Source organism: Lutjanus erythropterus, chromosome 12 (genome assembly GCF_056507025.1).
Source record: "Lutjanus erythropterus isolate fLutEry1 chromosome 12, fLutEry1.hap2, whole genome shotgun sequence".
NCBI classification, from domain to species: Eukaryota; Metazoa; Chordata; class Actinopteri; order Lutjaniformes; family Lutjanidae; genus Lutjanus; species Lutjanus erythropterus.
The window spans coordinates 21,594,703-21,611,557 of record NC_139328.1 but is presented as its reverse complement, the minus strand read 5'-3'; the positions used below and the strand labels follow the sequence as shown (position 1 = coordinate 21,611,557).

Here is a 16,855-nt window from a genome sequence, read left to right as displayed (position 1 = left end):
AAATGTAGATGAAGTAAATCAGAAAATGGATTTCAGGATCCTGTTTCTGCTTTGAGCAGCTCCCTCAGTGTAACAGTTGTACTGTGGGCTTGCACATCCTGCCTTGAGTGTGGTCAGTTTTGCACTTTGCTCCTCAGCTTTGAGGTTGCGCTTCTCATCCTGCCTCTTTCTGTGGTCCCGGTACTTATCAACCCAGTGTCCAACGTTCAGTCTGTCCCGCAGCCACTGCACCATCTCTTTGGATGTGGGTGTTTCTGCTTTTTCTGAAGAGAAGAAAAAAGTTTGATGAGGACAAAAGCAGAAATTAACATAGAAGAAGGTTGATCTGGAGCCCAAAAGAGTTCAACATTAAAGTAATATTGCACTGTACTCTAAGTAAATCACACAAGGAAATAACACCGCTAAGGTTTAGATTCTTTGCTTTGATGTTAAATAGTATCCAAGCTGTTTGAACGTTGTTTGTGTATTTAATAACAATTCACAATGCCACAACAAAAGACTTGCCATGAAAGGGTGGCCTGGTTTTAAAAAGTTCAGAAATCACAAAACCTGAAACATCAGATGGTTAGTTACAAAAAAATCATCTGAGAATTTGTCCTTCGAAACTGGTTGAAAATGGCACACCCTTGCAAAAACACTTGGCAGGTGATTGGATGGAAGATCTGTCTGTCGTGTCTGACAGGCGAACTTCAACCAATCAGATCAAACTCGTGCTGTAGCCGCTTAGTAGAAGAGAGGAACCATCTTTTCCATCGAGAAAATCCTCCAGTCTTTGCTCTTCTTTCAATGAAGAAATGCTCTCCAGTTCTCACAGAACTGATGCCGCTACAGTATTTGCTTTAACCTCTTTAGGAGCCACCATTGTTTGTTTGAGAGGAGTCCATAGCTGCCAGTAGTCCCTCCTGGGACGCTGATTAGCTGTACCACTTTTGATGCGAATGCAAATGGACAACTTAAAGCCTGGCAAGATGGAGTCTCACCTGATCTCATGAATCCACTTTGACTTAATTTTACTGAAGTCAAGGATCTGAGTCCTTTTCCCATCACTGATGATATTATTTAAAAGCTTTTAGGGGTTGTAAATGAGCTCTGCATCCTTTCTGTGTGACTGTGAATTTATTTAGGGCGGCTACCACATTTAAAACATCGGCTGCCACGAAATTATTTTCTATTTTGGAGCTTCGTACCTCTCTCTGTCGTGTCTAGAAGGGACCCCTTGATTTTCAAAACTCTCGAGGGATTTGTGTCAGTTGTTTCTGGTGCGGTGGCGCTTTCTAAGTCTGGCTCGTCTTTTATGGACTTTCCGACCCAGTTGTTGTACAGAGTTTTCTTTTTCTCCTGCTCTTTGGCCCTCTGGTCAGAGGTTAGACACTCTTCCACTGTAGGCAACTTTATAAAACATCCTGCTGGTGAAGAAAGTCAACAGATCAGACACAGACAGGGAGAGAGAAACGAAAAGCCTCTTTGAATCTACATGATTCACATGAATGACGTATTTTGATTCAAAACAGTGAATTTGTTTGCAGGTATGTAGTTAAATTAGCGGGATGAGGGTAAATGGACACAAATATGACACAAACCTTCAGACTTACTCAGGCAGGTGGCTCTGTTTGGGTGGGAATTGTCTTCGACAGGCTCTCCAGCCCAGTTGTACAGAGTTTTCTTTTTCTCCTGCTCCTTGGCCCTCGGGTCAGAGGTCAGACACTCCACCACCTACAACAGACAGCAGAGCTCATCCTCCTCTCGCCTCCTTTGTAACTGTTGCTCTTTTTTCATAGTATACCTGACTGGCTCCTTCTTCACCATCATCACCTTTTCCCAGTGTTGTTTTGCTTTCTCCGTGGCTTTGTGTTCATTTGTCCGCCTCTCCTCCTCCTCCTCCCTCTGCTTGGCCTCCTGCCTCTTCCTCTCTGTTCTTGCTTTTTCTTCCTCCTCTCTTTCTGAAACTTTAGGTCTGCCCATTGCTTTCAGCTCTTCATACATCTGTCTTTTGGCCTCCTTCCTTCTCTCCTCTGGGGTCAGTTTCATGAAGCTTTTCACCTTCTCCATTTCAGTATGGAGGGAACCTTCTTGTCTTTTGATCATCTTTGTAGTAATGACCTTTTACTTCTGCAGGTTTGTCCTAAATCATACCTGACTTGTAGTGTTATAAAATTGTTGTCATGGAAATTAACATTCTATAGGAAGAATTCTAACCAAACATAGAAAATATGTTGTATAGCCTTTATGCAGTTTAGCTGGATGTATGTATGTAACACTTTTAACACTGTATCCAAGTTCCCCAGTGGATGAAACCTACTACTCCTCAGAAGTCGCTCCATATTGACATTTTTGGATTTCAGTGACATGACTTGAGAGACTGTGGAAGCCCAAATCTACCCATTCAATGTAAGAAAAAAGATCCTGTAAGTCATTATAGTGAGAAACCCTCTCAGAATAATGACATAGTATTTGCACAAACAAAAGATTAATATAATCCAGAATTAATTCTAATCAGACTTTAGCAAAACTAGGTTATAAATGATCCAGATTTAAAAATGAAGGAGAATTCTGTTGCACAATTCAAATCTGATCTCAGTTTAGTAAATCAAAGTTTAGTGATGTTAACTAAAATTAAATGGAGTTAAGTCAATATGCAGATCCTTGCCTGCCCAAATTAAAATAAACTGATTCATAAAAATACATTTGAGTGCTGTTGGGACCTAGTAAGTATAAGGGGGGGTTAAATATTAACTGTCTTATGCTCTGTAGTCATCAACAAAGCATTACATAGTTTGCTAGCTAGCTAAAAAAAGGAAATTTGAGAAATTTTATATTGTTTGCTATCTAGCTATAACTAGCTAGCAAACAATATAAAGGTTATATGATGAAAGGTAAGAGTCGATTTGAGTTGAAGTTCTGGTGCAACACAAAAAAAAAAAAAAAAAAAAAAAAAAAAAAAACTAAATAGAGATTTACTTTTAAGCTAATTTAAAAGTTTGATACAACATAAATTAAAGTTACACCAGCGTTGCCAGGTCTGTGTGACAAAACCAGCCCAATGGCAGATTGAAACCAGCCCAACAGCCAATAATACCATACTTCATTATGGATATGCAAATATGGATGTATATTTATAGATATTATTAATGTAATTTGCAGGCAAAATAGGTCCGCCCAACCAGAGGATAAAACAATTCAACCTGTGGCTATACTTCAAAAGTAGCCCAATTCCACAGGAAAAAAATGCAGACCCTGAGTTACACCATTATTTAATTGAAGTTAAACATTAAGCCTTGTTCCTGCAACCCAATCATAAAAAGATGAGATTTTGTCTTTTCAAAATAATGGCTTAGTATCTCAAAATAATAAGAAACTTTTTAAAATAATCATACACTTATCTCAAAGGAAAGACTTAATATCTCAAAGTGAGAAACTTACCCAAAATAATTATTTACTTATATCGAAATAACAGCCCAGGTTACCACTTTACAGATTATTCATGTTCACATGGATCTTACTTGTAATGCTACGCAGACTTGACGAAATCATCAGGTTGTCCTCTGAAAAGTCCGACTCTGGTGGGACTCGAACCCACAACCTTTGAATCACTCCTCAAGTGCTTGACTAGAAGTCCAATGCGCTATCCATTGCGCCACAGAGCCGGTTATTTTCCTGTACACGCATACAGGAACTGAAACTTTCTATTATTCTGTTGAAAAAGTCTCTGATTCTAACTAAACTAACTTTAGACACATGTACCGATAGTTATTTGAATATGACACAACTCTTTGGTGTTAAAAAGAAAATGCGGTAAAAGTTCATTGTTTCTTGTTTACGGAATACGTGCGCTTACTTTCAAATACTTTCAGGTTATAACGTTGGTATCATCGGTTTTATGAGCGTGCATATTTTATTTGTATGTATTATCCCCTTAATGGAAGATAAATAAATGTAAAAAACAAATAAACTTTTTAAAAAAAGTTAGACCAACTGTTTCCTGTCTGTCCCGGATGTAGTTAGCAATTAGCTATAGTTAGCTGTTAGCTGTGTGATTCATGCTGCGATTAAAGGACGCTAGAAAGCAAAATGTCAGAGCAAACGATAACAGTGACAGTCGCATACGGTAATGAGATTTTTTACCATCATTATGAATGTATATACTGTCCGTAAAATCTAAGTTTATTAACTATTGAACATCGCTCGGATAGCTAGGAATGGGTTAGCTGATGTAGCTAGCTCTTACTAAATATGTCCAGTATCTGTTAACCCACCTCTGTAGCGCTAGTTGTAACTTAGTTCAGTCACTTTATTCCCAAACTCACTTTAAAATCCTGAATGAAATACTGTCCTCGAATGAATATATTACACTCAGATTTAATTTATAACTTTCTTTTGTTAACTCGAACATCTAAGTACTTACTTTATAGCTAACTACATGTGTATTTACAAATCTTGTATTTGTAGTTTATTTCTAATACATACATCTGCTTATGGGATTATTGTGGTTAAATGTATTTTATTGATTAAAATATTTTATTGATTAAGTATTTTATTCACAACGTAAAATTTACCAAATCACCTCCTTGCCTTTCAGAATGAATTTATTTTGTTTCAAGTATTGACATAATTATTATTGATATTATTTAAATTTGTTTTAACCTTTTAATATAAGTTTATTTTAGTTGATGATGGGCATTTTGATATTTGTTTCATTGTATCTTTTATTGGCAGGATGGGGAGGGGCATCTCAGTACACATATTGTTACAACGGGGAGGTTCTTGAATTTATTTATCAGCTATGTGTGTCTTTTTGGCTAAAACCTAACATTACTGTAAAGCATTATTTCCGTAAGATCCAGAGTATGTAACACATTGCCATTATAATTTAATGACTAACATTTACTAACTTATAATTTCAGTGCAACTAAATTCAGTTTAAAAGGAGAGTTCACCCCCAAATCAAAAATACATATTTTCTCCTGGCATGGAGTGCATTTTGTCCATCTAGATAGTTTGATGTGTATTGCAGAGTTGTTGAGATAACAGCTGCAGTTTCATGTAGGAACCACTTCTAGGAGAAAAGAAAGTCACACCAGTAGATTATACTGCAGAAATTAAACTCACAACAAAGTATGTGGATTATCTTGAGTAACCAGGCCATGATCTAGAAATAGACACTGATTTACAAATTTGCTTTCTTTCTTTTTCCCTTTTTTTTTGGTGTTTTGAGCACCGTAAGTCAAGTGCCATTAATTCCCATTATATTGGAGAGAAGGGAGAAGGCAGGCACCTCTATGGCCAGTATCTGCAAAACTTGAGAACTTGCACCTAAAAAAAACAAGCTGGATAAATACCACTACAGGCCAAGGGGAAAAATGTATTTTTTATTTTGGTGTGACCTGTCCCTTTAAAAAAAACCCAAGCATCACTTAGAGGTTACTGGGGTGAAAATGATCAGTCTGAATGGTCATGCTTACATCCAAGTAATCCACATTGTTCCAGAAAAGTCATTTTGAAAGTAACTGCATCACAGGGAAGTTGCTTCTGCTATTTCTCTTTCCCACTCCAGGATCCACTAAACACAGCATCACATTAACTGGCCAGGATGACGGCAAGACCCCTACTGTCAAAGACCTGTCAGACGCTCTCACTCAAGCTACTGGAGTTCCACAAACCTCACAGAAACTCATCTTTAAAGGTAGACTAAAGTTATCTCTTTTCTTTCACAGCCAAGTGAGCTTGAATATTAAGGTCTAATCTTGCCCTGTCCATGCTGGCATTTCAGGAAAATCACTGAAGGACATGGAGGAAAGTCTGTCCAGCTATGGAATCAAAGAAGGCTGCAAACTCATGATGATTGGAAAGCGGGTAAGGGCTTTACTTGTGTGATGTCTCTGAGTCTGGTCACCTGGTATTAACATGTGGTCGACTCTGAGTATGTCAGTTCACACCTGGCATTTGAAAGCTTTTCTATATATGTCTTGAGTGACCATTCACACGTCTTTGCCCAATATGTAGACACACACTTACATAATTTCCATTTGTAAAGACAAAATGAGTTGTAGTTTGTAGTTGTAGGGCCAACAGTAGTAGCCAACACACTGGGACAAGCAAACACAATGACACTTTTACATGAAGAAGGACAGAAATTACTGCATAACATCTGCCAAATTTAAGGTCCATATAATTAAGACACTGTTATAGGGCACATCCCAGGTCTCTTTTTTTTGTCATTTCCACGATCCTCTCTCAAATCAGAAGTTCTTCTGGAGGAGAAGGAACAAATGATTAAGAATTTGCTGTAGTCGTTTCATTTAGTTCCTTGAGTTTCTCCTCATTTAGCAACTCTTAAAATTGCTCAGTCTTTTCAGGGAGTCTTGCCATATTGTGGTTACTAGTCCAGTGGTCAAGTCACTTGAAACTGTGAACAGTCACAAACATCTGCTACTTATCTTGGCAGATGAGAGAGTCGAAACATATAGTTTGCATTTCAGTGAACCAAAAGGAAATCAGACAGCTGTTTCTTCACTTCACTGTGGCTCAGGACACATTTCATACATAAATGTAAATGCAATTGAATGTTGACAATAATCTACAAACAGAACAGTCCTGAGGAAGAAGCTGAACTGAAGAAGCTGAAAGACATTGAGAAATCTGTGGAACAGACGGCTAAAAAGCTGGAGAAGGTAGACGGGGAGTTGACTGGACTCAAGAATGTAAGTAGTCAATCATCAATTATGGGTTTTAAGAGGAAAAATTTTCTTGCGTGGTTGGGTTCTGTACAAGTCTTGGGATTGTCACCTGTTTTTTCCACAGGGCTTCCTGGCCAAAGACCTTCAGGCAGAGGCACTGGGCAAACTAGACCACAGAGTGAAAATAGCAGCTGAACAGTTCATGAAGATCCTGGAGCAAATTGATGCAATGGTAATCTGTTTTCAGGTGTTTATTTTGGACTGCATGTGGGGTTTTTTTTCATTTGCTGCATATAACAAGCCACTTGTTCTAACAGAGTGTCCCAGAAAATTTCAATGACTGCAGGATGAAGAAAAAGGGACTTGTAAAGACAGTGCAGGTAAACCCTTTTCAGTGTCACCAAAATATTTTCACTGAAAATCACTTAGAAGGCAGTTGGACTTTCTGAAGTGGGGTTGTATGAGGTACCACAGTCAGTGTATTACTTACAGTAGACGGCAGTTGTCACATCTCCAGTTTGGATAAGCAGTACCACAGTAGGAAGCTAAGCAATGTACTGCTGTGGACAGGCTCAACAACATCACATTTTTTAGCTTTTGAAAAAAAAATCAAGATCAGTTTAAATTTATGCTATATTTAGAATATTTTTCACCACTTTGCTTTGCCGTCAGACAGCCTTTTCTGATAGTGAACGCTATTATAAAAGCCAAATGTTGCTTTCTTGAAACCAACCAAACTAAATAGACAAAACCTGTAATTTTTACCTCAGAACACAGGAGCTTCCACTCTGCCGCTGCCACGATCTGGAGTTTGTTTGTGTTATTGTGTGACTTCTGCGAATCAGAATGATCCTTTTAAAACATAGAAGTCACAAAATAACGCAAACAAAATAACCAATTGAGGCACCAATAGAGCAGCAACTCCTATGTTCTCCGAGGTCAAATTACTGTTTTTGTTTTGGAGTGATATTTAGTCTATAGAATGATGGTTTTCGGTCACCAAAGGCTGTTTGATGACAAGGTAAAGTGGTGAAAATATTCTAAATATAGCGTACACTTAAACTGATGAGGATTTTTAAGGTGGCTAAAATGTGTTTTGCTGCTGACCCTGTCCATAGCAGTACATTAGTTAGCTTCCTACACTGGGACTCCATTTGCCTCTTCAAACTGGTGGCATGTGCTCGCCATCTACCATACACTAACTATTAATAAGTGCGTCATACAAGCCATCTTCAAAAACTCCAAACTATCTCTTTAAGTGTTATTATTTTCTGTCAACAGGATTTCCTGGCTCAGTGCGACAAGATCGAGGCCTGTATATCAGACCACCTATCAAAGATCCAGTCGAAAAATCTCGCCCTGGCGGACTAGAGCTACAGTCTTCTGTATTATGTTCTATACATTGCTCTGTGAGCAAAATATACAGAAAACTCCAAAGTGTGGAGCAGCTCCTTGTCTATTTATTGTTGATGTGATGTGTATGTAAGAGCCCTCATCACGGAGAACCCTGTGAGCAGGATGAGGCAGGTCATCTGCGGGACACTTTCTCTGTGCTTAAGACAGAAATGAAGTGCTCTTGGAGATATTGTAACCACAGTGTCACTGTGTGAAAAGACCAGAGGTGCTTTGAGTTGTGGTAAATTATGTAGATCCCCTTAAAGCTTTCAAAACTAGTGCTAAGTAAAACTGCCTAATGTCTCTCCATGATGATGTCAGAAATGTTTCTCATCTAGTCCCTCACAAACTGTACAACCTTGAGAAAACATGGTTTGTTTTTCTTCCAATTGTGATGCACCAGCTGTGGAGTATTCCACATAGTAGTTTGTACACAAATGGCCAAAAGTATGTAGACACCCAAACATTGTAAGCACTAGTCTGCTATGCTTACACTGTTCATGTTAGGCGATGAGACCTGGCAATGCTGCATTCCAGATATCAGAATCCTGACACTCTGTCTAGATTAACTTTAGAGACTGAAGTTGAGTAAGCTATAAAAGGTTGGTTTAGTTATGGTCTTGGACGGTTACCAAAATATGTCACCTCTGGTCTCTCAGTGAGGTAATTCCTCTCAGAAAAGCAAGGTAAGGAGAACGGACACTGAGATACACCAGCCACATTGAGTTTGCCAGCATAACTCTTCTGCTCTGGTAGATGTAAGATGTTATAATAATCATTTGACATGCTGGAACCTAATGTTTTTAGCTAGCTCCAGTCACTTTTTTAGCATTTCAGCACTTAGTTGCATATAGTGGTGTTGATTGTTTTCCTGCCTGGTGGGCTTGGCTTTCAGAGTATGGTGCATTGCTGCATTATTTCTCTACTCTTAAGTTATTTTTTTATACTTCCCATACTTTTGAACATTTTGGTGGCATCTTGACGTGCTTACCTTCAACTCCATCAAATACTCGCTTGACTTTACCACTACAGACACTGTATGTAGCTACATTAGTGGGCCGATCATTTGTTGCAATAAATGAAATGCTTGTGGTGATTGGCTGCGAGTAAAGCTGTACAACAAATTGTCAATTTTTTCCTAAATCTAGGGACAAAAAGAATTGAATGTAGGTATTGTCCGACTGGAGAAGTTTCGGTACTACTTGATACTGGGTTATTGCCGTCGATACCTTAAAAAGGTAGAGTACCAATATCCAGCCCTAATTCCATTGTACTTTTTTGAGTAGGATGTCAGAAATCTTCGAGTTCTGAGTTGTCTGGAATGCAGCAAAAGTCAACATCCCAATTCATTGTTTCAGTTTTTGAGGTGTCCTCCATCAGCTGTTGCCACGCATAATCAGTTTAATGGCATCAGGAAAGTGGGAGGAGCATTTTTCATTATTGTCTTGATGTTTTATGGATGTCTGAATCAAGAAAATAACTTGCAATCCCAGCCCATACCATTAAAGAAATAGCCTAAGAAGTACACAACGCAGTCCACAGACTTTTGGCCATATAGTGTATGTATTTATTATTTTTCTAGATTGAGAGTCGGCACCCAGCCAGGACCTTCTGTTAAATCCAGTGACTGATCCTGTCTTTGAAATTAGTGTGAACTGTGGAATTGATATTGCTTTAAGGGGACAGTTAACCCCAAAATCAAAAATACATTTTTTTCCTCCAGCCTGTGGTGCTATCTGTCATCTCGGTTGTTTTGGTGCGAGTTGTCGAGTTCTGGAGATATCGGTTGAAGAGAGAAGGAGGTATTGTATTATATGGCCAATATGGTTTTGGGGTGAACTGCTCTAAATTGGCACATATCAATTTTTCTTTGTTTTACAATAAAACCTTGTGGGAAAAAAAAATGAATACAGAATTTGTGAATCATCTCAGAACACAATTTAATCTTGAAACTTTTAATTTCCTACAAAATACAAATGATCCAGTAAAACCAAACCAGTCACAATAACAGACTCCCTGTTTCATTTTATTTCCAGCTTTATCCATGAGGGTCTTTTCATACAGCTTTACTAACAGACAGACCCTTTAGTGGTGTTTTCACAGATGTGCAAATGAGCTTTGAGAGTAGGTGTGAGGAGTTGGAGGGGGGGGTCCAGAGAGCAGCTTAAACAAATGACCTTCAGTGAGCTATACCACAGTGAAGCTTATCATGAGCCAAATAACGGGATACAGCTGGTCTAAGTGGAGACCCATTAAAGATACACATGGCGTACAGAATAAACCTCGTACAGAGCTGCTGCCATCACTAATCATCTTTGTCCTTGGCGCCGTGCTTCAGTATGCGCGTGAATGCTACGTAGTTGAAGTTGCCTTTCTTGTCAATGGGCGCCTCTCGGAAGAGCTCGTCCACTTCTTCGTCTGTAAACCTGTCGCCCATCGTAGTGAGCAGCTCACGCAGGTACTCCTCCTGGATCATACCTGTGGGAGAAGAACATTTTTATTCTAATATAAGGGAGGTAATCAGCCTAGAACAACAGGTTGCTGCTGCTGCCATTAAAGCAAGCACACCACATTAACTGAAAGTTGAAATAAGTAAGTATTTTTACTGTAATAAATCAGAAAATTACCACGATGTGTCATGAGAGATTAAGGAAACATTCAGTTGAAATAATCTGTTCTCTGACAACAAAGCTGCTGCAGCAGTGCCCCCCTTTTGAAATTTCTATTCCTGGCCAGAAATTTTGTTTTATTTGCCTGTTTCATGTTAATCAGAGTTCTAATTAATGCTGAATGTTCACCAAATGAATAAGTGTCTGTTGATGAGTTGTAAGAGATCATTAATAATCTTGTAGAAGGCACAGATGTTTATAATTGTTAAATTGAGCAAAATGTTCATGGAGTTTGGCAGACTGTTATTTCAGAGCAGTAAGCTTTTGTTTTTAAGATTACGGGCTTAAAGCAATAGTTCACCCATCACCTTCGCCCTCACGCCAACTGAAGGTCCGGTTTAGTTTTTAGTCCACAAAACACTGCTGAAGTTTCACAAGTAAATCAATGTTGTAAAATCTCCCAAACAGTTTAAGTGAATGATGACCAGTTTTCAAACAGACAAAAACAACAGGAAAAATAAACAACAATTGTAATATAGACACGCTCATATATTCTCTCTTAAAATTCATATCTTCTACAAATTTCTACATTTTTTAGACAAAACTGAGTTATTAAAAAATCTAAAATCAAACAATAATGAAAAAAATTGCAAATTGTAGCTTTAATAATTTAAATTTTTAATCTTGGAGCAGAGAAAGGTGGTATAATTTTGTTCAGTTGCCTTTGAGGATTAACCGGTTTTGATCAAGAACACTTTGAGTTAGAGCTGCTATGATTAGTTGACAATTACTTTGACAATTATTTGTCATTTTTCAAGCAAAAATGTCAAACATTTGCTGGTTGCAGTTTCGTATTTGCAAGGATTTGGTGCTTTCATCTGCTCTTTCTGATAGTAAATGAGGAATCTTTGGATTTTGGACTGCTGGCTTGACAAAAGAAGCAATTTGAAGACATTTTATAAACTAAACAGTCAACCGTGACAATATCAGCAGATTAATTGATCATGAAAATAATTGTTAGTTGCAGCCCAACTTAATTAATCAAAAACAGGTCCTTACAGCGTTATGTCTGGAGACACTGAAAAATTGCATGAAGAGGCACATTGCACATTTGAAACGTAAAAAAAACTTATACTCACCAGTACCCTCCTCATCAAAGCAGGCAAAAGCGTTACGGATCACGTCCTCTGGATCAGTGCCGTTCAGCTTCTCTCCAAACATGGTCAGAAACATGGTGAAGTTGATTGGTCCTGGTGCTTCATTCATCATGGCCTCCAGGTACTCATCTGTGGGGTTCTTACCTGTGGAATCATCAGAAAAATAAGGATTCATGACCCACTGAGAGCCATTTCACAAAAACCCACCAATATATTTTTCTACCTAGCTTTAATTTCTTCATCTCTAATCTTTGTTAAATTGAAACTCAAAGAAAAACTGCATTAATAACATTTTGAAAGCAGTACATTTCTTTATAAAAGTCTTCTTGTCTTAATTTGTGTTAATATACTGCTAGTTTTACCTAATGAGGCCAGCATGTCATGAAGGTCTTCTTTGTCGATAAAGCCATCCCTGTTTTGGTCGATCATGTTGAAAGCCTCCTTGAACTCCTGAATTTGAGACTGGTCAAACATAGCAAACACATTGGAGGTGGCACGCTGAGGGCGCTTCTTAGTGTTCTTTCCCTTTGCCCTTTTGCTCGACATGATGGCGGTTGATAGGTCCCCCTCTCCTGTAACACAGATGATATGAAGACCGTCAACCTGGCAAATGATCAGCCCCGTGATGTAAAAATCTTTGCATGATAGATGTGGGTCATAGCCCCATTCTTTAAATATGTTTTTATTATTCCAGGCAATGATGCCATTGACAAAACAATCCTGCTAATTTTTGTCTAGGACTAGAAGGCACTTGGCTTTTGGGGCTCAAAGCAGCAAAAACCCACATTTTAAAAATTCAAAACCAGTGTCTCTTTGCAAAAATCATGACCCAGTTACTCGAGATAATCCACAGACCTTGTTGTGAGTAGTTTCGTGTCGTAACTACTTTCATTTTATTGGTAAGAAAGTAGTTTAGGTAGATTTTACTGCAGAAAGAAAGTCGTTCCTGCATGAAACTGCCCAAAACAAGGTATGTGGATTCACCCAGGCTGGATGTCAGTTTAGAGCTGTTCTCAGTTTACTTACATGGGATTCTGTCAATTTACTTAATGATAAATGCGAAAAGGAAATTTAAGATGAGACACTTCAACTTGGTAAGAGAAGCACAGTGTTAGAATTCGACAAAACAGTTTACTGTTCAGCATACTGTCATGAGGACTGCACAACAAATTATGTTAGCATTAGTCTGTCACACATCAACAAACAATAACTGGAGCAAACGCAAAGGGTCATGATGAAATTCTGATTTGAAAGAGTCATTGCCAATGTTTGGGTTGTAACATATTTTGGCTACCCAACGTGTGTCAGTAATCCCCGGGAAGGTAGTGTTGATTAACATTTCATTTATCAGCTAGCATGACTTAGCTAGTCCAGTGCTGACCTAAATAACTGACTGACCAGCTTAGCTTTAGCGAGCTAACCGAGATCAATTCACATGATAAACATTAGCATTAGGTCTTAATGAGCACAAGATTAAGAGCCAAGAGACAAACCGGCTAATTAAATCACCCACCTTAAGGAAAACAAGCGTTATTGAACACAGCAGCTACCAGAGCATCCACAGGCGGATGAAAAGAGGAGAGAGGAAGAGAGAGGAACCATCAATGTTTTATTTCCGCTTTCCCAGACTGTCCAATCACAGCCCAGCTGGAAGGAGCCAAGGCCTGGAACGTTCCATGTTGTCTTCATGTGAACACGTTTGTTTATCCTCCCAGATCATTGGACCAGATTAATTAGTCAAAGAAATAAAAATAAATCTAATAATTTAAACACAATAGTAAATTTGATTATTACATTTAATTCAATAGTAATAATAATAATAATAATAATAATAATAATAATAATAATAATAATAATAATAATAATAATTAATTAATTAAATGAAGGTGATGAAAATAGATGTAGGATTTAGGTGCCTACGGACCGATTTACACTCATTTACAGCCACTTCTTTTATATTTGTTCAGACAGTGAATGCTGTAGTTCACATACTCTGCCAGCAGATAGCAGCAATTACAAAATTCTGAGAGAGACGCGAGACTGACCATTTAAACTCAAACCATGAACAAGCAGTGTGGGCTGCAGCTCATTTCATTGCTGACAATGGAAATTTGTTACAAGACGAAGAGTTCTGTGAGAAATCTCCAACTCAAACTCCAATGTACTGTCAAGAACCAGCCTCTCTCAGATCGATGGTTAAAGAGGACATGTTGCATTCAAATATTTCTCCTGGACTAAGACAGCTCTGATTTCATTAGGCTCTGGGCAGCCCTCAGAGAACATACCGGAAATGACACTAACCTGTAGTCGAACGCACCTAATATTTGAGGCAAATAAAACAGTTCTGATTGCTGCTGCTTTGGTCTGAATCTTTAAGATAACCACGCCTCTTCATTTGTATAGAAGAACTGGTAATGAAATAGCACATAAATAAATAAATGTGGGATTATGAAATAAAAACCCTTCCATAGAAATGTGCCTTTTTGTTTTTTGAATATATAAATAAAGGAGGGGAAAAAATAGATACAGTATTGTCACATTATAAAACATACTGCATTTGTACAATGCGGCCAATGAAGTAACAGCGTATACAAATCTCGCGAGATTTTCACAAATCAACGGTTCGGTTCTCAACTCCAGTTGTGTTTTATTGCGGTTCTCTGTATTCAGCCTTAGTGTAGTCGACCAACTTTTACGTGACTTTGAGCAAAAGACTGACAGCATAGTGGTCACAAACAAGTAACTAAGTTTGGAAACTGAACTGTAAATTTAGGCATTATTTTAAAGCGCTTTTGAGGTGACACTGTGGTAAAATTTGGCTGTTAAGGAAGTAGCCACTGAAGCTCTTCACCTCTTCAATTAACCCTAGCAGCGATTACACACGCCATACTCCAACATGTCCTCATTAAGTAAGTGACTGCACCCAGCAGAGGGCCGGGGCCAGCAGAGGCTCCTCAGCTCGCCTGTCCGGCCCTTCTCACAGTCTCATGGTCTAAATTTAAAGCTGTCCCAGCCTTAAAAGGTCCTGACGGTGTCTTGTGCATTCTGCCGAGTGGCAGCATTATTTTTGTTCTGTGGACTGCCGTCCTGTCCACTGCCCCTCACCCTGCTGCTTTGCCTGGATCTGGACTTCCTTTAGCTACTTTTGGAATAGCACACCTTTTACCTTACTTTCAGCTATTGTGGATTGGTGAATTCTTGGTTGTGGTGAGTAACATATGTATTTTTTTTTTCTTAAGGAACAAGTTTATCTCTAATAAGGAGGAATTCTAGCTTATGCCATTAGATTCAGTTAAAATCCTGAATCAGTAAGGCTCGAGGCCTTCTGTTGATAACTTTATTGATTTTATGGTTTAATAATGTGCTTTATTTCATATGTTTTTATTGACCTGTATACTAACAACGTTTTAATACGTTTTTGCTATTGTGTCCTTGTAGATTAGACTGCATGTGTCATTGAAGTGAAATGTCATCCTAAAAGACGAGCAAATCTATTTTTTTTTTTAACATTTGCTTTATTACTTTTGCTCAAAAGAAGTTTATATGATCCAGGTGTACTTTTTAGGCACCCTGTGCCCTCTTACAGTCCAGTGTACAGTTTGTAGACATGCAGTAGCAGTACACTGACTGTTGGAGGTGTTGCAAAAGGACATAAGCATCAGAACATATCTATTTATTGTTATAAACTCCTAATAAATTACCTTATTGTTGTGTGGTTCCATGATCATGGGCCTGTGCCTAGTGGGATGTGTTAATGTTTTCAAGTTGTATAACTTCAGCAGTACCTGCTAGAGAGGAAGGGATCCATCAATTGATCGATATGTGAATCCACAGAAAATGAACACACAACAATCTTTTTTGTCTTCTTTTTAAGCAAAAATTAAAAACAAAATCAGTTCTAGCTTCTAAAGTATGAAAATGTGCTTATTTTCAATGATAACTGGATACATGCAGGCTTCAGGCTTTTGGTTAGGGCTGCACATTTAACTGGAATAATCTCGATATCACAATATGTCCAAGTGAAATATCCAAATTGCACAAGCTTCAATTTTTTGATAAAGTGAAAATGTGACAAAACAGCATTACAATGATGTACAGTAGTGCTGCAGAGATGCCCTACCCTGCAAATCTTATTCTCCAGATTTAAGAAAACATGTTTGTTTGGTACAGATGCCAACAAATGTCACATCATCAAATTCAGTGAAAATGATCAGTCTGATGCAAAAATAATCATTCCCACTAATCGTGAATCATAATATCTGTAAAAAAAAAATAAGCCATATGATTTTTTTTTTTTTTTCTTTTGCCATATTGTGCAGCCCTACTTTTGGTCGAACAAAACAATCTGTTTAAATATATTGATATTGGCTTTAAGGCATTGCAAATTGTGTTTTTCCTTAGAATGTAAAATTCTGGGCTGATGCCAATGTTAAAATAGCAATTTGGCAAATAGCTGATGCAGATACTGATGTGATTTTTGTGGTTGTTCATTTTATTTTGGTTGTGCCAAGGATGCAACAAAAACCTTCATTATAAAAAAGACCCGTTATCCTCATAGTTGTGTCCAGGCAGTGGCTTCTTCTCTGAAACAGCAGTTTGGTATGCTAACTACAGTTGTCTGAGTCCATTCTTAAATAATCAACACAACATTTAGTGAGCACAAAATTCGTGCGATGCATCAGATAAATATCGGCCATTGCCATCAGCGAATGTCAACTTATTTGTTGATTGAAATCAACAGGTCAAATATTGGTCAATACCAATGTTTGGCCTCTCAATTGGTGCGTCCCTAATTTTTACTATTTGTAGATCAAACGATTATTCTACTAATGAATGGCAACAACAATTTTAATCAAAAATGAACATAACTGTGTAAAAAGAGTGTAACATATATTACTTTTATGCATTACTGACCCAAGCCTCAAATCACCAAAGAAACAACACTTTACCAGTCACTGGTAGGGGTGTCACTAGTCTCTTAATCGACAATTTGATTTGACTTTTGATTTTAAAGTCACAA

At 38.0% G+C, this 16,855-nt stretch overlaps 3 protein-coding genes, 1 non-coding gene and 1 pseudogene across 6 annotated transcripts in view; 2 read left to right on the top strand and 3 right to left on the bottom strand.

Moving 5' to 3' along the window:
• Positions 1-18: 18 nt before the first annotated feature.
• On the bottom strand, positions 19-2,201 carry LOC146317967 (uncharacterized; annotated as a pseudogene).
• A 1,351-nt stretch (positions 2,202-3,552) lies between these two features.
• On the bottom strand, positions 3,553-3,644 carry trnar-ucu (transfer RNA arginine (anticodon UCU)). The gene is given in 2 exon segments: positions 3,553-3,588; positions 3,608-3,644. It is a non-coding gene; the product is annotated as a tRNA-Arg (tRNA).
• Positions 3,645-3,974: 330 nt separating this feature from the next.
• Positions 3,975-8,378, top strand: bag1 (BCL2 associated athanogene 1). Its single transcript, XM_084732406.1, has 7 exons — positions 3,975-4,105; positions 5,552-5,680; positions 5,768-5,850; positions 6,585-6,698; positions 6,799-6,906; positions 6,992-7,054; positions 7,956-8,378. The coding sequence occupies exons 1-7, from the start codon at positions 4,069-4,071 to the stop codon at positions 8,043-8,045; spliced, it is 624 nt and encodes a 207-aa protein (XP_084588532.1). The 5' UTR covers positions 3,975-4,068; the 3' UTR covers positions 8,046-8,378.
• Positions 8,379-9,992: 1,614 nt separating this feature from the next.
• On the bottom strand, positions 9,993-12,431 carry myl12.2 (myosin, light chain 12, genome duplicate 2). The gene is made up of 3 exons (XM_084732962.1): positions 12,198-12,431; positions 11,818-11,979; positions 9,993-10,547 (listed from the first exon to the last, which is right to left on the bottom strand). The coding sequence occupies exons 1-3, from the start codon at positions 12,379-12,381 to the stop codon at positions 10,375-10,377; spliced, it is 519 nt and encodes a 172-aa protein (XP_084589088.1). The 5' UTR covers positions 12,382-12,431; the 3' UTR covers positions 9,993-10,374.
• A 2,453-nt stretch (positions 12,432-14,884) lies between these two features.
• The window catches only part of myom1a (myomesin 1a (skelemin)), a 30,362-nt gene continuing 28,391 nt past the window's right edge, over positions 14,885-16,855 (top strand). For 2 of the 3 annotated variants that reach the window (XM_084732960.1, XM_084732959.1), the window contains exon 1: positions 14,889-15,042. The gene's annotated coding sequence lies outside the window, so the exon portion shown is untranslated. Of the gene's footprint in view, positions 15,043-16,855 lie in introns of all 3 variants that reach the window. The other variant, XM_084732961.1, reaches the window with a different exon arrangement.